This window comes from Gavia stellata, chromosome 13, assembly GCF_030936135.1.
Source record: "Gavia stellata isolate bGavSte3 chromosome 13, bGavSte3.hap2, whole genome shotgun sequence".
Lineage (NCBI taxonomy): Eukaryota > Metazoa > Chordata > Aves > Gaviiformes > Gaviidae > Gavia > Gavia stellata.
The window spans coordinates 16,724,756-16,748,104 of NC_082606.1; the positions used below are offsets into that span (position 1 = coordinate 16,724,756).

The 23,349-nt window shown below is 42.1% G+C and overlaps 1 protein-coding gene across 1 annotated transcript in view; it reads right to left on the reverse strand.

The window, feature by feature from the left end:
* AGBL1 (AGBL carboxypeptidase 1) overlaps positions 1-23,349 on the reverse strand; it is a 267,046-nt gene that overhangs the window by 87,182 nt on the left and 156,515 nt on the right. The window contains exon 22 of the mRNA XM_059824130.1: positions 724-884. Coding sequence (XP_059680113.1) covers positions 724-884 — 161 coding nt within the window. The remainder of the gene's footprint in view (positions 1-723; positions 885-23,349) is intronic.

Consider the following 23,349-nt stretch of genomic DNA (forward strand, 5'->3'; position numbering starts at 1 on the left):
ATGTACAAGTGAGCACAGCTAATCCAAAGGCAAGCCTCTACATTTTAGGCCTCTTTTTTCATTGTCCCTCATAAACATTAAAAACTGCGAACAAGCTTGTAAGAATGGTTTTCGGCATGAGGAACAGGTGGTGGTAATGTCAGTTAAGTATTCCTGCAGGGGGAAGGCTGGAAGCCTGCTATAAATTATGGGGGCATTTCTGCAACTGAAAAACTTGCTTTTCATTGATGAAGCTGAGAGAGCTCTTTGATGACAAAGCCATCGGGGAGCTTCAAATCATATCACATCACTAAGTTTTCTTTCTCCATTTGTCTTGGAAAAACATTATTGCAAGCGTATGTGCTTGCACATAGCAAGAGACGGTGGCCTGGAAAGAATATCTATATTTCTGCTTCATCACAAATTCAAGCTGAAGAGTCCCATACTCTGACACTTATCCAGGTCAAATTCCCCATATATTTGTAAAGGGGCAACCTCACTTAAATACATCCCATTGAATGTAGGAACCAAACAAATTAATTCTGCAATTTGGAAAAACACCTCCTAAATAATCAGTGGGATCATGACTTCTTCCTACGCATCAAAAAGTCACAAATCTATGCTCTAAATGTCTGCAGGACTCAATTCAGTGAGGAAAAGAGGAATTTCTGGGCGTATCCTTGCAGAATCAGGCTTACAGTTTCTAAATCACAGGAGAACCCTCTGAATACTACTATCACTGACCTTTGTGCCCGGTCTGTTATCTCCTCCTCCAGATCTAGCAGGAGTGTTGCCTGATCCATCACCGTCTTGCTGCAGGGCAGGGATTTGAGGTGCAGAATGAGCAAACCAAGGCAAAATTTGCTTCCCATCTCCTCCAGCTCTTGAGTTCCCAGCTGCAGGCCCTGGTGGAGAGAGGCAGAAAGTTTCAGTGCTGAGTGTGCATTTCACAGGTACATGGAATTAGGGGTTCATTCACGTTTGCTACATACGGAAATTTCCCCTACAGAATCATTTGTAAATTAACTGACAGCATTCGGTCTACAGAAGCTGTTCAAAAATAGCCTCTATTTTACAAATGGGGAAAGAGAGGCAAATAGTTTAACTGCCTCGACTACATTTGCAGAAGTCATTGTAAAAATTAGACTCAGACTCCAGGAGGATCTGACGGTAAATCCACTTTCACAAATCATTAGGACTCATTTTTTCTTTCTTTCTGTAGACAAACCATCTCCCTAAGCCATGGGGAAAAAAAAAATAGGTGCTATGATTGCAAACACTGGGCAGTGGCAAAGATAAAAAAGGAAACTTGGGGGGAGAGTAGAGGAGAAGAGATCTTTAACAAGTTATGAATTGTTTTTAAAAAAAATCAATTGCAAAGTAATTGCAAAATAACAAACACCTCTAAGGAATTTCTCAGTCTATTAAAAGCTGATGTCTCTCTAGCAGAGACAACCAGAGACAGAGAAGCACAAACAGAGTTTAGATTATCAACATCATCTTTCAAGTGAGGACTCCTCCAAGCTGTGGATCCTCACTTGGAAGAACCCTGATTATGAATAGCCTGTGTTTGTTTTTTTCACTAATTAAAAAAAAATAAAATAAAGATCTAGCAAAGAAGGAACACACCAAGGACCTGCACAGGAGTAAGTCAATGCAATCGATGGCAGTTACATGCAAGTGGTGAGAGGGCCGGAGACAAACAAAACTCAGATATACTAAAAAGAAACTGAGAAACTGCAAAATCCCTCATCTTTGGCATTTAGTGGTGGCATCACATGTACTCTGTAATGCTAACACATCAGGGAGTGAATCAATTGCTGAACAATTTCTGCCTCTGCCAATATCAGCCCTATGCAGTTTTGCAGCACAAAACATCTCTGCAGCCAACCTTCTGACGAGACCTCCAGCTCCATTTCCAAGACTGTTTCCTCAGCAGCTCTCAGGAGCCCGTGCTCACAGCCCTGGTACTAGCCTTATGCATGGTGTGAGCTCCATGCCAGCACGGCTTGCGCTTGGCTCTCTACTAGATACTTGTTAGTGGACATCTTAAGGGTAATGAAGCCGTATATGCTCTGGCAATCCATGACAGGAGGCTGAGCTCTGATCTCATGTTGATTTTTTTTTTTCCTCTATAAAGTTGTTGCATTTGTAGAGTGCGTTGGGATCCTTGTCTCTGAGAAGCTCTGTAGAGCTGAAAGTTTATTTCTGAGCCAAAAACATGCAGGTGGATGGAAGAAAGAAGAGATTTCTCATATACACTTCTGCAGCTCTCTTGCAAAGCTTTTTTTGTTCATTTTTGTTAGAGGACACAAACTACTTGGACAGGATGAAAACCACCACCTCATCTCTAGCAGGTCCAGCATATACAAACATCCTCGAGCATTACAAATACCCTATCTGATAAAAAATACATTTTCCTATAGGAAAGAAGTTGTAATTCTGTTTCCTTTCTGAGACCCTGTAAACAAAGCATGAATCTATAATTATGATGATGAACATGAACAACACAAAATAATACAGAGCTCCAACATATACTGAGTGGCTGGACAACTAGATAAGCACAGGACTTGCCCAGAAGAGTATATCGCCAATCTGAGAAAACATAGTCTCAGTGCTAGGCAGGGTCTAGGGTCTCTGGAGAACTGACTTCTGCTCTCAGAAGTCTCTTAAGTATTTTTATCACAGTGGGCAAATCTCTGACACCATTTCTTCTCTCCACCCTATTCACCTCCACTGCAAGCTTTACCAAGCAAGACCAACAAACTATAGCAATAATTAATAAAAATAAGAAAACAGAAGGAGAGGCTTATGGGAACCAAGGGTATTAACACAAAACAATGAGAGTACTTAGGAGCTCTGCATAGATTCCTAAATGTTTTATTGCTTTACTTTAAAAGACTTAAGATATTTTAGTGTGGCAGACTTACAATCGGCAGGCAGAAGTGGTGACATTTCTGAGCAAAAATATGTCATTTCCACAGAAAAAGAGTTATTTTCTCAGGGGCAAAAAATACAAAGAACATCTCACGTCTTTCCCTGGGGTGCATCTCGGGGTCTTGCTTCCAAGATCAAGGCAACATACTAAATACCTATCAATCCAGGAGATGCGAATAGTGACTGTGCTAAAACTCAGCCTGTGGCTTTATGATTCCCTGGAGCTTTATCCAGGATATGAAGAGGCCTTAAGAAACTATGAGCAGAGAAATAATAATAATAAAACTATAATATACCTCAGAAGCCTCAGACAGTAATTGCTCATGCACTGAAGCTAGCTGCTGTATGATGGACCCGTATTGCTTTGATACCAGACAGCTCAGGAGTAGCAGCTGGAAACCTCAGCTAGAGGATTACTTGTTGACATACTTCATTCACTTCAAACACAGACAGATTTTTATTTTTTAACTCAGATAATTCTCCCCCTCTTGTTCCTCCCTCCTCAGCTCTCAGCAGAGGGTGGAGCTGGAAGTGCGTAGCGTGACCACCATTAAACTGAAGCTGTTGACAGAACTGATATATCAAACTAATGTTATTGATGGCATCCGCCAGCAATGCCAGGAGCTGGTGTAGTGGTTAATAATCGGTCCCTCTTGCGTTGCTGAAACAGAAGCCTGGTCTCCAGGCATTTCCCTAGTAGCTGTGCAGCAAGCACAGTTGTAAAAATTTGAGATTGTGCTTACAACTCAAGAGTTGTGAAAATATTCTACAAGAAAGGAGAAAAGAACAGTAGAAGTGGTGCACCTTGGTTTGGTTAATATGCTGGTAGGAAGCACACCTCCATAGCAGTGAAGCTGTCTTGCTTCTACATGTAGTGACAGTATATGGTCCGTTTGCCACAGCTGCACAGGAAGAAGCTGCTCTGCCTGACAGCACCTCCCCTGCAGTGTCCTGTCAGTCTGGATTCTCAATGACCCCATCTTTCTCTCTAGCACAACGCTTTATGGCTCTGACCAACTTTGGACATGTCTGTGTGAGCAGTGGAGCATGGTGCAAGTTCTTCCAAGCCAGCAGAATCTAAGCAAATTCTGCAGGAAACAGTATCTCTGCACCAGAAAGCTGCAGACAAGCTCATCAGTCCTAATTAGTCCAGCCTCAGAAACATGCTAACAAAGCCATCCTACTTTGATGATCAGCTCACATCTCCACACAGTTTCTGCTCTCTGTTACATAAAAGTATCAGTCTGGACCAGCATCAGCTTGACGCATCACGCTCCACTGCGCAATACAAATACATCCATTGGTCCCATGGGCCCTGTCATGCAGTCTTTTGCAGGCATCATGTTAAGGGATAAGAGGTTAATTGTTTCCTGGCTATTATAGAGAATAATAGAGCTAAACAACTTTCCTAATCCCTTTTCACATTTTCATACTGCAACAGACAGGATGGGAGGAGGTGATGCTTAATAACAGTCCAAGTTTTGGATTTATTTATTTTTCACGGGAAGAAACAAATTCCAGAGGTAGGCAACACAGCCTATCAAATGAATGAAACAGACACTTAGTCTATTAACTCTTCATCTAGTTAGACAAATTAATTTCTTGCCTTTTCTGCTACAACTGTTGCTAGCATAACTGCTGGGACAGTAGGATGCTTACCTGCACCTCTTAATTGACACTGTCACAGTAATAGGAAACTGGAAAGCAGGAAAAAAAGTTATTCCTTGACTTATCATTTAGCCAGTATGTTGTCAATACAAATTCTCCTAAACAAAATTGATGAATTCATGCTGGAAAAACCAGTTCATTCATACTCAGGACTCATGCATCAAATAAATAACCACAATTAAATGTTTCCAATATCTCTCAACTTTCCCTCAAAATGCTTCACAGGCTAAACAACAATGTAATGGAAAAACTTTGTTATTCATTACGCATATGCTTGAAACACTCCTGCAGCCAAAGGCAGCAAAAGTTACATAACGCGGATGTTGTTGAAGAAGGTGGAAGGACTCCAGAAGTTAAATTAGAAATTTATTCACAAAGGTAACTAAAGCTACAGTAAAATTAGAGTTAGAAGATACTAATAAACACAAGTAGACAAAAGATTTCAGAGGAACCGATTGTTTCCTGTGCTCAGAGAAAAGGGATCTTTGGCATGCAGCATGGCCACTTCAGCGGCCTCTCCTACTTTTGGTCGCTGTTCAGTCCTTGGGGCAACAGCTTTTCCCTGCAAACTCACTTCCAGTCAATACATATACATACACACTTACAAAATATTCTCTGCATCTCAATAGCTTTACACATGCACAATGGTTATGCCCTAAGGCTGGGTATAAATAAATTGACAGTCTGGTTTCTCACTAATTCCATCAGTGAGCTCTCCCTCAGAATACTAATAGAAACCATTTGGAGGCTCTAGAGGATACACCAGCAGCTGAATGAAACATTTGGAGCCTGGTGTGTGCAGCCTTAATTTTAGCTTGGGCCAGTCCTGAAGAATACTGTCCTTTCAACCCCTGTGAATGAAAGTATGCAGACTCATGCTGGGGAACTGGCTGTTTAGACAACGAGGACAGTAGGGAATAAGCCAGATTTTCTCATGCCCCAGAGATCCCTAAGCAGCAGGTATGGCATGCAAAACAGATGAAGTGGAGGGGATGGGAATTTAGGCCAAAAGATTTCAAGAGGATTAAGCAACCAGAAAAGGTTGAAGATGCAAGAAAAAAATAGGCTAGCAGGAATTTCTAGAAAGAAAGATGAGAGGGGCTGGAGTTAGAGACAGAAGATAAAAGAACGGGAGAGATAAAAGGATGAGAAAGAAGGAGGGGTTGTTGAGGTCAATGGATGCTGATATAGAGGAACGATAACAAGAAGAAAGCTAATGGAAACCTCTACTCCCTTCTCACCCTTGGAGAGGTGTGCCTCACTCTGAACATCTGTCCCCATTACATCTGGTACTTTGGCCACGTGGTGAGGAAACAAGGCCTCCCTGCTTTGAATCTCCTCACAAAACTTTTGCTGAACTCAGCTGGTGTTTTTGCTGAGCAAACTTCATGGGTACAGAAGCAAAGAAGTGGTTATTGTTTTAATCATTCAAATGTACTCTGTGGTTAAAGATATGTATGTTACAGCAACACTGTGCAAGAAATGGAGTGAATGGGAAGATGAAATACCTTCTCCATCCAATCTGCTGGAGAAAGAGTCCTGAACAACCTGCTCATAGGAGAACTGGGAGTTTAGCAAACAAAAACTTGTGGCCAAGTTCTCCAGCAAAACAATTATTTAGATTATGAATTCTCCAGGTCTACTTCATGAAGGGTTTCCTTCTGCTTTCCACTGTGCTGACTAGCTATTTGTCTGACATTCACATCTCTACACCTTTCCCTCACACTATTTCCACAGCTGCCTCCCTGTCCTTTCCCTTCACCCTTCTCTCCCTTCCCAACTTCTTCTCGTTCGCTGCTCCTCCCTCAGCATCATTTCTCCCTTCCTTAATCAGCATCCACAAATGACTCCATCCTCAATATATGGAAAGATTATCATGTGCTGGAAGAGCCAAAGAAATTATATTAGAATTAGAAATTATATTATATTGCCAACCTCAGCTAGCGACTTTGCTTGGCCACATGGTTTTGTGTCAACAAATTGCAAACCTTCCAGGATGGGGACAGGGGTGGCTTTAACTTCCCACCTCCTCAAAGACTACACACATACAGAGAGGTACTAGTTGGACAGGGAATGCTTCCATGGCCATGGGATGCTGTTATACCTGTTCTGCATTGCTGTACAAGATTGAAGGTGGTACAGAAAGCCCAGCTTTGCCAGACTGCTTCTTGAAGAGCACAGGGACAGACTATACTTTTTTTTTTTTCTTATGTGGGCCATAATTGTGAAAGGTGGTCAGGTCAGGAATAAAAGATAAAAAAAAGAGAAAGAGAAATGAGGATATTTTCCCCCTATGCAGACAAACCATATAGGAAGATGCTATTGTTTGCAGAGTTCTTGCTTTCCAATAAAGTTGAGTAGTACATTGGTTTTCTGTCTCATTCATTACCATGTGACACGCTAGGGACCTGTTTTTAGGCTCTGGATGGACCTGGGCTAGCATCAATAGATTATCCCTCTCTTTGCAGACACTGAGCAATCTTTCACCTCGGCCCACAAGTGTCTTTTCAAATGGAACTGAAGAGGCTGAGTGAATGATATGCCAGGCCAGAACTGAGCGCTTTGGAGGAGTCTGCATCGTTTCACAGTGACGGGGTCAGGAGTGTCTCAACTTCTGATCGAAGGACTGCGGACAGTTCTGGGGAGGAGATGTCTGCCTGCACCATCCCAATGAAGAAGAGCGCTCTTGGAAATGAAAGTCCAGAGGGCAAGCTTTTGATAGTAGAGCTAACAAAAACAATGGGCTTTTTTTTTTTTTTTAATTAAAAACAAAACAAAACCCCCCCAACACACTAATTTCTAAAGGAAAACAAATACTGCTCCAGGGCACGTAAGCCTCCTACTTGGTAGACAGGGAACAGAACTCGGGAATCGTTCAAAGTCACGCAAGCATTCTGGGCCGTGCGAGGAAAGAAAGCTACCTTACATTGGTGACAATCAAGTGCTTTGTTCAAGAAAGCACCTTTCTTCTCTGTGCTCCCAGTATTTGCAACAGGTTAACTGATATCACCCCATCTGACAGTGCCTTGAAAATTCATCAGTAGTCTATCCATGACTTTCACTCACATCCATACTTTTTCCTGCTACCTGAACACTGTGGAACCTGGAACAAGTCACAGGCAGGCTATAGCCTGAGGTATCTGAAGATTAAGTGTGAGGTGGAGCTCTAAGTACATCTGACAATCTGTGTCAAATGAATTAGCTCTTAAAAGCAGTCTGGGAAAGCAAGAAGCTGAAATTTTGCATGTCCTAAATTGGCAGCTTAATCCCTGGATCACTTTTCCTCCCTCTCTACTTCCACTTAAAAGTTTACCTGTATAAATAAACTTCAGTGTACAGAAAAGTGACCAGACTCTTGGCCCACCCAAGCCTTATTTTCAGCTATGAATTTACCCAGTTTGGCCATATTTCACAATGGGAGTAAAATAATTTTCTAATCCTGGCTGGTGATCACCACATGCTTAGGACAAAAGGATTTATTATATTTATAGTTTTATTCTGGCTAATGTAAATGCAGATGCTGTTCATAAAGTGTCTAACCTGCTTTAAAAAATCTTAATAAGGTATTTGTCTTCATAATGCCATCCACTATGGGGAACCCCAGGTTAATTATGTGTTACATAAAGAATCAATTGCTGCATCTTAATTTTGTGAAATGGCCTTATATCTTTGTATTATACTACATAACACCTTGTTATTTTTCTGTGTGGCTTTAAAGTAAAGTATTTGAAGTAACAATACCCGGAACTTCCAAAGTAGTTTGGAAGTGAAAATTCACTGTACTATAAACTGCAATGGAGGAAACCTTGCAGCCTTTCCCTCTCACCCCAATAAAATATACACTGTTCTTCCCATCACAGAGGTGATGAAAATATGTATTGAACAAAACGACAGATCAAGGCTAGCGTGCTTTTGTTCCCCATCCAAAATGAGATCCCAGGATCATGGTACCTCTCACTGTTGCAGCAACACAGATATCGAGGCACTAGAGTAGATTCAGTGAGAAGCCAACGCAGCATGACCCAAACATCACCCCAGTTGTTCCAGCCTGGTAACACTCTGCCCCACATTATCTCCGTCGCCCTGCTCCCACGCCACTGCAAACTAGCAAACCAGTGACACTGTGTCTTGGCTTGGCAGCAATGTTATGTAGAGGAGAATCCAATGGGATAGCAAGCCTGCTGCCGCCAAACATCCACACCGCTGCAAAGCCTCTCCCCAACACAGTGCTCAGTGTTACTTCTGCACACTCTGCACTGTAACGCTTTATTCCTTCCCTTTATAACTCAATAGCTCTAGTATCCCTAATGCTTTCCCCGTACTGAAGCTGCCTTCCAGGCCACTAAACACTTTCTTCTGCTCCCTCTAGCCCCTCTTTATCATGGCTTTGTTTCTTACAAAACAAATGACCCATAACAAACACAGCACTCCACAGGAGGTATTACCATTCACGTCTATAGGGATATTATAACATCTTCCAGGTCTACCTCTTTCTTCACACATGCAGACATCTTATTCACTTTTTTCTTTATTGCTGCTGCTGCTGCACACGGCACAGACATCTTTATCAAGCTGTCTTTATAATAGCTACTTATGTTTTCCTGAATGGTTAGAGCTAATTCAGAGCCCAACCATGTGTCTGCATGCTTTAAACTGTTCCTTCAAACACGCTTTACCCTGCCACTGCCTATGTTTCATCTTCCATTCCAGTACGCACAATCTTTCAGTCCCCCTTCCTACTGTATAATTTGTATCAGCTGCAAACAGTAAATCTTGTTATCTTACTGTTTTTCTTTCTTTCCAGTCATCAAAATTATAAATATTGACCAGCACCAATTCACAGAGGGGTAGCTGGAGTCAACTTACTATCAATTTCCTTCCACCCCAAGGATGCCTTATGCATCCTACCTATTTTTACCAGCCTTTTAACTAGGTTTTGACTACATAAACAGCCTTTTTGTGTTTCACTCCATAACTCCCAAAATTTCTTGATGCCTTTTTTTGCAGGAAGCTCTCTTTTTATCACCTCTGACTCATCTGGGATGCCCAGTAATCCAATCTGCATGAAAATTAGTCTTGGTTCACCCTTGAAAGCCATGGGCAAAGCTTTATATACCAATTCTCCTTCACCCTCCAATCCCCATATCTCTTTAAAAAAAAAAAATCCACCATATTATTAAGGCACTATTAACACTCTCAGTCATTTCATTTTCTCATCCCTGTATTACTCCAGTGCTTGTGGTTCTGTTATTGGTGGTTGTCTCATCCCACGGAGTAAGTTTTTAAACATGAGGAAATTATAATTAGCACCTTGTTAAACATGTTTTAGACAGACTGCTATCTAGTCTGCTGGTCATTTTTTAATTATTTCTTTTTAGTAGTTCAAATCCTCTGTTTCTTCATTTCCTTACAACTCCTACAGGAACAAAACCTGGGCTTCATCTGATTCTGTGAGTTATAACCTTAGCCAAATATAAAATAACACAGCAGACAACATGCAAGCATTGTCTTCATGTATAAACCAGGCAGCATGGTCCCGCAGCATCCCACTCTGTTCCCGTCCTGGCTGTCTACCAGCTCTGCCAATGTACTTGTGGCTCCAGGGCAGCACAAATAGCTCCAGAATGCATCCAAATCTCAGCCTACACAATCTCTTATTATTCCAGTCCTGAGGGTCCCATATTTTCTTCCAGAACCTTTTGATCATGCCTTGAAGCATACTTCTTTTTTCCAGATCTAAGCCTGCTCTCCACAAAATGACTCATTTTCTCTGAGACCTTCTGCCAATGGCCTCAGAGCAGAGCTTCCACCTGGTGGTGGTTTTCCTGCCTGAAGCACATCACATGCCGCATGCCAGCTTCCATGGTGGAATAATTATTTGCGCGTGTTCAGAAGAGATTATCCTGAGACCCTCTGTGTGTTGGTCTCCTTAAAAACTTACTTTAAATAGGTCCTCGTACAGAGATCCACAGGTGAGAGGTAAGGACACAGAACATCTACAGCTCTGCACCTTCCTCTCCCATTTCAATTTTCATTACTCTAACCTTTCATGCACTGTATGTCCATCCCCTTATGCTGATACAACTCAAGAGCTACCTGAGACTTTTTTTGTAAATTATAAATGACTGCCCCCCAGGCTAATTTCTTTTTTTCATATCACAAATTCTCTTTGGTCATCTTCAGCAAACACCATCAAAGCTGGACTCCCCACCTATCAGCCCCTACAACCGCAGGATCAGTGACAGGAAGCAACTATGATTCTACCATTTATTGTATTAGCACTTCTGAAACAACAAAGGAGTCATTGATTTTCCAAGCCAAAGGCTTGGAAAAGGCACATGGGAAAGCACAAAAAGCATCTCTGCTCAGATCAGAGAGGAAAGAGACACTGCATAGGAGAGGGCTTCCCCCAGCCTGGTAGCTGCTCCCTTTGAAGCTGAAGGATGGGAGTACAAGTAAGGAGCTTGTTGGCTGTTTTCTTACAGGTGTCAGCATAATCATTCTGACACAGGACCCTTCTTGCTGCTCGCCACATTTAACAGAAAAATGGGCAATAGCAGTGAAAATCTGACCATTTCTTTTTTCTCTTTCTTTCTTTTGAATACTCTCTAGTAGCCACCTAGAGAATGGCTGATAACATCGAGGGTAATTCTGGCAAAAGTGCTGCAGGTCCCTCTTTGATGTCTGCTCTGATTTAATCCATGTAATGAACGTGAAATACAATAATGCCATATAAAGAGTTAAAGAATACATGAGAAAGCTGGGTCAAAGGGAGATTTTACCAGCTGGCCCAAGGGCAAGTCACTGATCATTTCATTAAGAGGCTGGGTTAGGAGGGACATCCTGAGATGAGTCGTGGGAATGTGGACTCCACAATCAGAAATCAAATATCAGGAAAAAGTTCTTTCAGGTGAAACAGCTTCCATCAGCTGCTAACCAGGGTTTACACGTCTGCAGAGTCCAAAGGCTCATTTTATTGCCAGCCCACATGCCCAGTGGTACAGAGTAAACTGACAGCCACTAACATGGCTGATGGATATTTTTACCTTAATTTTGGCTGGCAAAATGATTATTGAAAGGAAAACAAAAATGGAGATCAAAACTGAAGCTTCTACTTTATTACAGGAGAGATGAAGCCATGGTATCCATGAGGAACTGACCAGCAACGTGCACATGACCTTAGACATTTGGACTTATTTACCAAGGAGGAGTGTCAGTTAGACACAAACTTTTGCAAACCACCTATAAGCCTTTACCTCTATATAATCCCACCAGCACAGGCTGGGTTTAACATCTCTACTTACTGTGCTTTTGGAGAGAAAGAGGGGGAAAAAAAAAAAAAAAAAAAAATCAGGTCTTTGAAGACTGTAAGGAACAGACTGAAGAAAGGGAGACAAGATCAGAGAGACATAGCTGGGGTGAGGGGGAGGCAGCTATCTCTAGGCAAGTGGGATAACTGGTGTGACTCATGCAAAAGCAGCTTACGTTTCCCCTTGTTCTGCCATGGATATTTCCACATTGGCTTTTTCAGAGATGGAGACCAGCAGGAAGCAAATGCATAGCAGCTGATAAATGCTTCATCTCCTAGAGCATCAGGTGAGAAGCATACAGGCCTTGTAAAAATAAACTACAAGTCTCCGAGTCTTTGAAAACCTACTGACCATTCACAGCAAAGCAGTCAGCAGAGAAGATTCTGACTCCAGATTACAGCCTTTCAGGATTTCTCATCTTGCAGCCATACTACCTGAGACAATTTGCATAAGAAAATGCTGCCTTCTTCTTGGGAGTCCTTTTCAACCTGCTTTTATGAGTTTCACTGAAAATGATGATCCTCTGTTTGTGACACTGCAATCATTTCTACTACAATCAAGTGTTTTGTCCAAAAGGAGGAATACTGCTTCAGTTTAGGGAAGTGTACAGACTTTCGGAGGAACAAAGCAGCCAGTTTCCAAGCAAATGACCTTGGTATTAGAGAACAAAAGAAGAGAAAGATACAAAACCAACACTACGTATGATCAGATCTGCCACTTTGAAGAGGCATCTGATGCTCTTTAAGTTCATAAAAGCTGATGTTTCCTATAGATGTTTGTACAATGGAGTTGGAAAAAGTGACAAGAGACATTTCTCTTTTGTGGACTCCAACATTCACTCAGATTTTTCCTTTGACAAGCTAGCAATGTTTTAAAACTAAACATCAGAGACACATATATAGAAAACCCACGGCAGTGCACAACTCCATCCTTTTAGTAGTGTTCTGTGAGGAGGAGCATCACTGCACATGGTGCTGAATGTCAAACGACTGGCTTAAACCTGTGCCTTTGGCAGCTGCTCTGAAATCCAAAGAACAAACAGTTAAAAAAAAAAAGCCTTTGTTTTGCCTTTTTTTTTTTTTGCAAGAACATAATTTAGCATGACTTTCCACAGAACAATTTGCATGGGATTACCCACAATGCACTGCATTATGGTAATACATTTCAACCTCTCATGCATATTAGACTGACAGTGTTAAAATCTGTCAAAGGGAAAACAAATGATACAGGAAAATGATGATGTAAGACAGGGCAGTAAACATTCTGCACTTGTGCAATCTGCCAAAATCCAGTCTAAAATTGGCCTAGGAAAGAGAACAAGAGTATTGTGTACTCAGAAGAGCTTTAGGGAATGTTCCCAACTCAAGCAGAAAACAATACCTGACTGAGACATGGATGTAATCACGAAGGAATGGAAAGTACAACAAACCAGAACTAAGAGCTGAATAGGAGACAAGGAGAGATTTTCTTCATTTCTTTGATTTCCCACTGGGTAGCAACCTGGAGGAAATATTTCCTCTTGCTCATCCAAGGATGGTACGGTTCACCGCGCTTCACCATACACATTCACTCACTCTGCCTTCTGCTCCTCTCCAAGCCCTGCTGCATCTTCTTCTGATGCTGTTAGCAATCCCTAATAGATCCTGGACAGCCTCTATGTTCAAAAGCGGCCGTCCTGAAACACCGAGCCCCAGGGCTGTATCAGTCACAGAATCCAAACTACTGGTATCTCCTTCCTGCAGTCACGGATGGCTACTCAGCCCTTCAGCAGGCTTCACCAAGGGAACAAAGACTCCCTAACATTGTCCAGCATTGGTCTTGCACTTTTCCCATGGAAAAAAACCACAGGAAAACAGTAGCATGTGTAACTCTCCCCTTCAGTCAATTCCATACACTGTTCTCCTAGTAATTCAATTAATCAGATATCACTCCTCAAATCCCTAAGCGAGGGATAAGTCTGTTTTAGTATCCAGTGAAGAATCATTTAATTGGCCAGAGGACTTTTCTGCAAAGCCCCCAGACAAGCAAGGGCAAAGGATGCCAAGGGGGAACAAGGCATAGGGCTGGTCGAGGGGAGAGGATACAGTGAGAAGCAGTATTTACCACCTAGGTCTTTTCATTAGTTCTCTCAAAGCTAAGTCACAGAAAAATTAACAAAAACAAGGGATTGAGGCCAAATTTTATTTGCTGAAGAGGAGTTACAGAGATTAGCGTATTAATTAATCAAGACAATGGTGTCAGCAAGGGCCTGACCTTTATTCCTGCCCTCGTAACAGCTTTGTCCCTGGTGACTTTTGGCTTGCATGCTAAAGCCATTTAGATACATCCCTCAATTAATCGCAGGATACCCTCTGGGAGATAGGAGAGCAGTACTGCAAGCTGCAAGCAGGGATGCTGAATCAGAGGAGGAGTGACCTAGTCAAAGGCACCTCTCGTCAAGGGCATTGGCAGAGCTAGGGAGAGAGCCCACAATTCTCTTTACCTCTCACACCTCACCTCTCACTGGTAGGAACAAAATTGTTTGAAGCTATTAATCTGGAATTCTGACATACTTTTTTTTTTTCTTTTTTTAAATCAGAGGTTAACAAGAAATAAAGATTAAGTTTCAAAAAAAACCCGCCCCAAAACCAAAGAAAAGAGTGTGTTTTAAAAAGAACTCGTGTTGTAATACAACCTCAGCGATACATGAAACTCACTCAGACAAAATGACAGATAGCTGCTGAGAGCAGGACAGTGGTCAGATCTTCTCCCCTTTCTCCTGGGACTAAGTCCTTCCCTCAGGCAGATAAGTTGCCCATCCCCATACGCTGGGGAGCCTAGACTCCTGTGCTTAATGTCTGTCAAACAGCAGGTTCACTTTCAGATTTCTGAGTACCAGACCGAGGACAGACAGGTCCAGCAAGCCTCTGAACACCACTGTCATTCCAACAAAGAATCTCAAAGCTCTGTAGATGCAGCTGGATGGCATAATAAAAGGTGAATAGGGAGCTCCTGCTGTCCCCATCAGCCAGGACAGATGGGGGCAGAATCTGGACAGGCTCAGGACGATGACATACAACCACAGACCCTTCAGGCAATAGGAGGACTAAAAAGCCACATGAGTTCAGGAGAGAGTGATGATGCTCAAGGATGGCAGCAGATGGAAACAACATCGGAAGATCTCTGCTTCTATCAGAATGGCTGTTGTTACAGCATCTGAGAACCTGAATCTGTTTTTGCCTCCCAGGCAAAAGCAACAAACATATCTGCCCATCAATCTTGCCTACAGACCCCATCAGTCTGGACTCTGACCCATGACTGACTTCCTGGCTTCATCTTGGACTTGCCTTGTCACTACAGACCTAACCAGGGGATTGCTAGACTGTGTCTGACCCTGGTCACCATCACTGGACCCGTTCCCAATTCACCGACTTGTGTTCCTGGTTTCACCTTGGACCTGCTTCATCACCATAGACTTGCCCGGCTCTTGGTGGAACCTGACTATCCTTCACAGGCCTGGCCTGCTCACCTTGCTCAGCAGCAGTGGGATGGGGCCTGGGCTGGGAAGGAGATACATCTGGTATTAACTCCATTTCTCCTGTTGCTATCACCAGCCTTAATTGTTTTCTCAGAACAGGCACTCCAAACTGTCCATCTCACAGAATCACTAAGGTTGGAAAAGACCTGTAAGATCATCAAGTCCAACCATCAACTAACACCATCATGCCCATTAAACCATGTCCCACAATGCCTCATCCACACGTTCCTCAACCCCAGACGAGCAATAGCACAGAAGGTATAGCTTAGACAAGATAAATCGGTCCCTCAACCTGTCTATCTAACACTAGCTAGTCTGAACCTGCCTGTCCCTTCCACTTCAGCTCTACAGTCCTTCACATTCAGTCCTGATGTTGGGGAAATCTCAGACAAGAAGGGCCATGATGTTGGTGGAGGCTGGACTGGCATATACTCTGCTTTCTCCCACACTCCTCAATATAGAGGTTACAACATCCTAAACCACAGCTAGATTAAGACCAACTTCACTGCATTACATTACACTCACTTGTCTGACACCTTTCCGTCCATAACTAACACACATCACCTCTTGACCATCATATTTGAATTTGGTCAAAATGCTTTCCAGAACAAATAAACCTTAAAAGGTGCCAAATTAATTTTTGTTGAAGCCAACAGGGTTACCTAATGTTAGAATCCAGCTACAAAAATAGATTTCTTTTCCTCTTCCCTAGCTATTGTTGGCAAACATTAGTTCTAGTGAAAGAAGCTATTTCTGGACTTTTATTGGCAAGTCTTATGCTCAGAGACTAAAGAAAGGAACTGGCTGACAGTGGAAAAAACATTAGACATGACTTTCAAGAAATGCCAGTTTCTGCCAAGCTCTTATGCACATTTCTCTGAAGAAAAAAAAAAAAAACCCAAAGGCTTTATTAACTGCTACTAGTAGAGGTCACATCTGTGAGGATCAGTGAGAGAAAAAGGCCTATATAGAAAGTTCTCTGTCTCAGACTGGCAATCAACTGCATGCATGGTCAGTGCCATAGATGCCCTTTTATACATTTAATTTGTGCCTCTTCTTTCACAGGAAAATCCCCTGCTTCTTCATACAAAATGACTGCTGAACATGATTGAGGTGGAGTTTCTAGCAGATTTTTGTACATCGTGTTTTCTCCTGCTTGTGCTGATGTGCATTCATCAGACACGCTCATACATCTGTGCATACACACACATACACGTGATCACAGATGCACAGGGAAAAACTTCTAAGACACAGGTACCATTACAAACAGAACCCATTCGTAAGTACACAAATAAAATAATATGTTCATCAGACATACCAGTGCACATATGCACACTTGGAGGTCTGAGAGAACATGTTTTGAACTAGTGCCCACACTCACATGCATGAACCCACATTCAATTGTAGTCTTCCACCAGCACACTTCCAAGTTTGCACTCACAAATACTCACTGCACATAAACACCCCACCAGTACAAACACTCACCTAATGTGTGATTCAGGAAAGTACCGGCAGGTAGCTAAATGGAAACACACAGAGATTCATATCTGTTTCTCTTGTAAATTGTACACACTGTCTTCATGCATTTAACACCATGCTAATAATTCCTAGTAATTAGTGTTATAATGGGAAAACACAAGAATGCAGATCTTGGTCCTTTATAAGTGAATTAATTACACCCAGCAATACCTGTCACCCCCATTAAATACAAAGAGATAGCACAGAATTGTTTTTCTATTTCCCAGGCATTTGCTTCAGTGTAACAGGGATTTATTCATCAACGAGCTAGGAAACAACACAATAAAAATGACTAAATGGAAACATAAAAATTAAGCCCTTTTACAGAGAGCCAAGCTGAGCAGTACTATTACCCAAACTCTTCCAGACTCCTAATGAAAATCAAAAATAATTGGCAAATTATTTGGGAAAAATATACCCTGTTCTTTTTCACTTCTTTGCTGTATGTGAACATGGTAGGCTTGTAAGCAAGTGATGGATTATGCAGGCTATAGTCATGCATTACCATAAACCTGTGCTACGTTTTCTGTGACTCAGTGATACTAACTGTGCCCTGCTCATCCTCCTCCACCCTGCAGTCTCTGCCATTCTAGTTTCAGACTGGAAAATGCAACAGATCCCACCTTCAGCAGGTCCAGCTCCACCACTTAAGAATTTCCCCGTGCAGCTCCCCTAAAGCCACCCCAAAGCCCCTTAGTCTGGTGTCAGTCTTAAGCCAAGGAATGGACATACAAATATTCAGCTACTGAAAACATTCAAATCCACCTGTGATTGAACATCTCCTCCCCTTTTGTTCTGTCCAGCTCTGCAGCCTCTTTTCTGCATCTAAAACCCACTAAGAATTATGTGCAATCAGTAAAGACAAAGTCTAATTCAGCCCCTACAGGTTCTCCTACCTGGTCTGTAAGAGCTGTGAGCACATCCATTCACAGGGGCAAAACTTTCACTCACAGGGAAATAGTAAGCTTGCAGAGGCAGGTTACAGGAGTTATATGTGGAATTATCCTCTCCATATACACTACTGCTGATTTTCCCTCCAAATGGAAAGCAAATTCTATACAATCTTATGGACTGAGTTCTCTATATATAAACAAGTAATTTTGTGCTGTTGTACACAAAAGGGCCATGTGCCAAGGAGGAAAGAAAGATCTTAAGGCTTTTTTTTTTTTTTTTTTTTTTATTTTTTCCCCTTTCCTTTTAAATGCAAGCACATATACATAAATGAGATGTATATTGGGGTTATGCCAAGCCTCTGTAGCATTAACACAGAAATATTATGGGTAAAACACTTCTGGTTGTCTTGGGAGTGTTCTGGCTGTCTCAGAGAAAAGGCCTTCAATTACTGGTTCTCCCTTTTTGGAAGGTCTTTAAGGTTTAGATTCTGAATGAGGAGTTATGAGATCTCACATTTAATTCAGTTTATCATAGCTGTACACTCTCTAGTGAAATCAGTGGAACTGACTGGAAAGAGTAGGATACTTAATGAAGCACCTCAGGGATTGAAATATCTGTTATTCAATGTTCATGAAATAAGTGTCTCTTCAAATTTTTACCCTCCCTTATTCTGAACAGTCAGGATCTCCAGCAATGCCAGCCTGACCTTAAATGCCATCTGGACTGTACTTATGTATTCTGAGCAGGCCTAGAAGAGCCACATGCTTCTCGTTCTTGGGATGTATGAGCAGATAATAAGCCAAATCTGTACTGCAATGACTTTGATTTCTCTTCAGGCTGTCCCTCTTTTAAGAACTTTTTCACATGAATTCATTAATCTACCTGAGCTTTTTCTCTCCCAGAGAGCATCACCAAAGATTATTCCAAAGAGACATAGAAAATACTGATAAGATTTTTCCTCCTTTCTAGCAATGAACTCACGGAACATATCATTCATGCTACACCAGTCAACAGCAGGCACTAAAATGTTAGCTGAATAGCAGACACTAAAATGTTAGCTGAATACCCTGATATCCAGTGTCTGCCCTGTATCAAAGGCACGAATAACAAGCCAGCATTTGCACATCTATGGGGTGCTGAGTGTCTCTGAATCAACAGGTGGAGGGTACTTAAACGGGATCTGACTCCACATCTCCAGTTGAAATGGTCTTGCTTTGCCCTGTCCTCCTCTGCCACAAAATCCATCCATGTTGTTTTAATTCCCAAAATGCCTATGCTGAGAAAGACATTTCTAAAGAGCTGTAGAAGACCCTAAAGAAAGGCAAGAAAAGCCAAGGAACATAAGGTGTGTTCCTTTTAACCTTTTTCTACAAATGCAGCAGGTAGCATCAGCTTAAAGAAACAGTACCGACAGGCATTGCCTGTGCTGTTTTGTTTTCCACCACCTTGGCACCCCTCACATCAATAAGGTGTCATTGAACTGGACTGCACAGTGTGGGGAGGCTGCTCTACCCTGCTGCTCCAATCTCAGCTGGAAGAAGGGATGGGAGAGGGCCTCAGACGGCACCACACATGGTAACCCACAGGACAGCAAGCAATGCATGCACAAATGCCAGTGCTGTGAGTGGGCCATCCTTCAGCAGGCTTCATTGCAATCTTACATACCGCACTCCACGCCTCCACTCTAATTAGTTACAAATGTAAAGGAACTGAAAGACAGATTTCCCACCTAGCTTTGCATTTAGTAGATGTTCACCAAGGAAGCGTGAATTTTTTCCTGTGAACAGTTATATCAGAAGCTAATGAAATCTAAACTCCATCATTGCTGTGTGCATTTTCTTTTCAATCTTCATTTAGAAATGAGCTCCCTTTCCCCTTCACAGGCTACTACAGACTCCCACACGTGCTATGCAAGAAATATTTAGCTGGAAGGCTGAGGGTTATGCAACTCTGCCTTCTCCCTTCCCTAACAGCACAAGCAGCTGTAATGGTGTCACACAACAGCAGAAAGCCACACAGTCCATCATCATTTTAGCTGCACTTAGCCCAATATAGACCCACAAGCAGCCCCATGTGCTATTACACGTACATACTCGAGATACACGTGCTCATATATTTCAAGCAATACCGATGCCAATTACTTACATTTTGTGTTCTGCCTATAAGCAGAGATAAATGCACACTCACACACATACACACGCCCTTGTCCATAACTTCTTCCAAGCACAATGTACAGATGCATCCTCTAGTGTGCACACAAGCACACAGCTAGCTACAGCACATACAAATCCACTTGAAAAGCATAATCATGTACATCCTATTACTCACTGGTGCTAACACGCCATTACAAACTTGCATGCTCATGTCTGTACTCACACACACCCCCTTCCTGACCCCCACCTCTAGGAATGCAAGAAGTCTGGGAATCAATAACCACTTACAGCCCTTCAATCCAACACTGTCAACTTTGTTCTCCCCTGTTTACAGTGACAGACAAGCAGACTAAAGATACAGGACATCAGTATGCAGAGGAGGAGAGGTGGGCACAGTGTCAGCATAAGAAGCAGGCAGATGCTGCTGAATCCTTTAGAGGCTGTTCTTGCCTCCTGCAACCCACTGAGCAAAGCTGCCACTGCCCCAGAAATCTTCTGCTTTATTCCTAGGACACCAGTGCAACCAGACAGAACAAAACAGGGCAATAACCACAGGCCATTTTCCTGAAACAATATAATTGTACATAGGAAGATCCAGAAAGAGGCCAGTTCTTATCTGTTTCCGAAGCCTGAGCAATGATTTTGTCCACTAAAGATGTGCTACGTGATCAGTATCACACCAAAACAACTTGAAATCATACCCCACAGAGGAGACAGCATGAAACTAAATACACTTCAGACACAGCAGGCTGCCTTTAAAATTGTCAGGGTGCTTTGCTGACCTTTTAAAGTGAATGAGCATGTAAATACAGTGCACCAGAGAGCAGTCAATACCTCTGCCAGTGAATTTCAACCAACCTTGCAGCATCCAAAATAAACCAAAAAGCTGTCGGTATTCCCAAAGTCTGACAGAAACTCTAATCATGTACTTTTGTCACAGCCCACAGTCTCACCTGCATAACCAGCATCTGAACATCCCAGAGCTACTCAATCTCAGCCACACAGCCTCATTCTTACAATCCTGAGTTTCTCACTGTATCTATATTCAAAGATCTCACTTCTGCATTACGAACAAATCCTATTATGCCAGGCCTGAATCTCTCCTGGGCAGGGACCAGCATTAATATAAATATAATTATGGTTGTTTAATAAATGTATGATGTCTGCCGATCTATCTTGCTAAATTAACCACAGGAGTGAATTTTTCATTAGTCATGACAAGGCCCATTTTCAAAGCTGACATTTAATACCAGTCCCTAGTACAAATCATACTTCAGGGTACACAAATCAAAGGATTTGGTGAGTATCTGTGAGGACTGAATGTGTGAAACCATAGAAGCAGTTTTGGTGGCTTGCTGCGGGTATCCAGTCTAGGCAACACATTTACCTAGAGCTGATCAACCAGATAAGAACTTCAAGGCATTGTCAGCGTACATGGAGGTTAGTGGGGTTGTGCTTGACCCGGAAAAAGCTTCAACAATTTGATCCCTGGAAGCCCTTGCAATCACTAAACATACGGGCTTGATCAGAAAAGTGACCTTTCTGTCACTCTTTTGGAGCCAGCCTGAGCTCTGCTTTCTGATCCCATTTATTTCATTCTACCTCACTGGAAAAGACAAAAGGGCTGCTCTTAAAAGGTCATCGCAAAATTGGTGTCCAGCTGCCTACTGCAAAATCCATATGGGCCATCAGACTGCAGGGAACATAGAGCCCATCACATAGCACATTCATTGCCTTCTAGTAGCACAGTTTACAGTGTTGACTTCAGGTGCGTGTTCATCCAGGTGCAGGACACCTGAAGGTTGCAAACGAGGTACCAAGCTACTCAGGCTTGTTTACGTTTTATTATAGGGTTGTCTCCCTTCTTCCCCATCATTCCCAACCAGTGAGGTATATGCGCTCTGGGCCATCATGACATGGTTATACAACCTTTCTCCCTAACTCAGATGACAGCCAGATCCAAGCCTATTACTTCTCAAGGTTAGGAATAAAAATATGAGGAAGGCAATAAAAATGGAATTGAAGGTATAACATAATGGAAAAAAGAGAGTGGCAAAGTAAATACCTTCAGAAGTGCTAGATTCCCCCTCCACTGTTTTAACGTAGAATTAGCATTTCAAACCAAATACTCTTCTCATTCAACTTGCAATTATCTTGCAAGATAAAATCATTTTATAAATTACCAGCTTCCCCTCCAAATCAGAACAAGTGTCTGCACCTGCAATTTGCTGACCAACAGCTTTTGAAGGAATGACTACCAAAAAAAGAGTACTTTCCACCGAAATGCAAACTGCCCTTTTGATCCTGTGGCAAAAGCAAATCCATATATCTATTTTAAGCTATATTTTATAAAATAAATAAACGATCTCCAGCAGGAGTAAGCTACTGTAAAGCGGACAAAATTTCTGGCATTTTTTAGCCCCGGTTGCACATAACTGTACTTCTCTCTCAAACTCATTTGCAAGACCTTCCTCAAACTCATTAAAAATCATCTTTCCTATTGTTGCTTTGTATGAATCTGTGATTCATTTTTCTTGCGGAGTTCAGTCATTACTTCCAGCACCCCCAAAGGAAACTTTCTGCTTTATTCCAAAAGCTAAGAGAAGATAGGACACAGTGAGAGAGTCGGTTAGAAATATTTTGAGAAAACTGGGGTTTTTTTATCTAAGCCAAAACTTCTTTGTGGGAGTATAACAGATTAAAGGTGACTTTTCTCAGGAAGAGCTGCTCAGCTCTTGCATGACATTTTTGATCGGACCCCTCAAGAAAGATACTCTTTGCAGCTGAGCTCCCCTCTTCCCTATGAACAATTAAATATGAATTGGAGCAGTGGTTTAGACTGGGGCTTTTCAATCTTAGGTGAGTACCATTGCTACTGAGTTATAGAATTAGCCTCTTTTGGGCTCAAGGAATATCTCATTATTTACACAAAATGTAACAACTCTTACAAGAGAAGCAGGGACAAGTTCAACGAAGAACCATCTGGTGATCTAAGTCCTTGCTTTGAATCAGGCAGAATGGCATCTGAGTTTTCTTCAGCCCAAAAGAGGGTAATGATCTATTCTGAGGATCAGTTGTTTTCAGTTTTTACAAGTTACTTTAAAAGGTTGTGTTTTCACTCTAGTGCAAAATGGGAACATTGCTGGAAATATCAGAAAATTTTGAAGACAACACCTGCTTTCCACAACTATATATTGATATTTTTCTCTCCTGAGGTGAAAGGTGCTGAGGAAGCGTTGACTATAGCGATGACGGTGACAACGACAACAGAAAATGAGGTAAACCATCTCTGGAGGTGTGTTCAAGACCTAGTATCAGCCTGGTAAGACTTTGGTCTCTTTAAAACTGATCCCTAAAGCAAAAAATGTTGCTA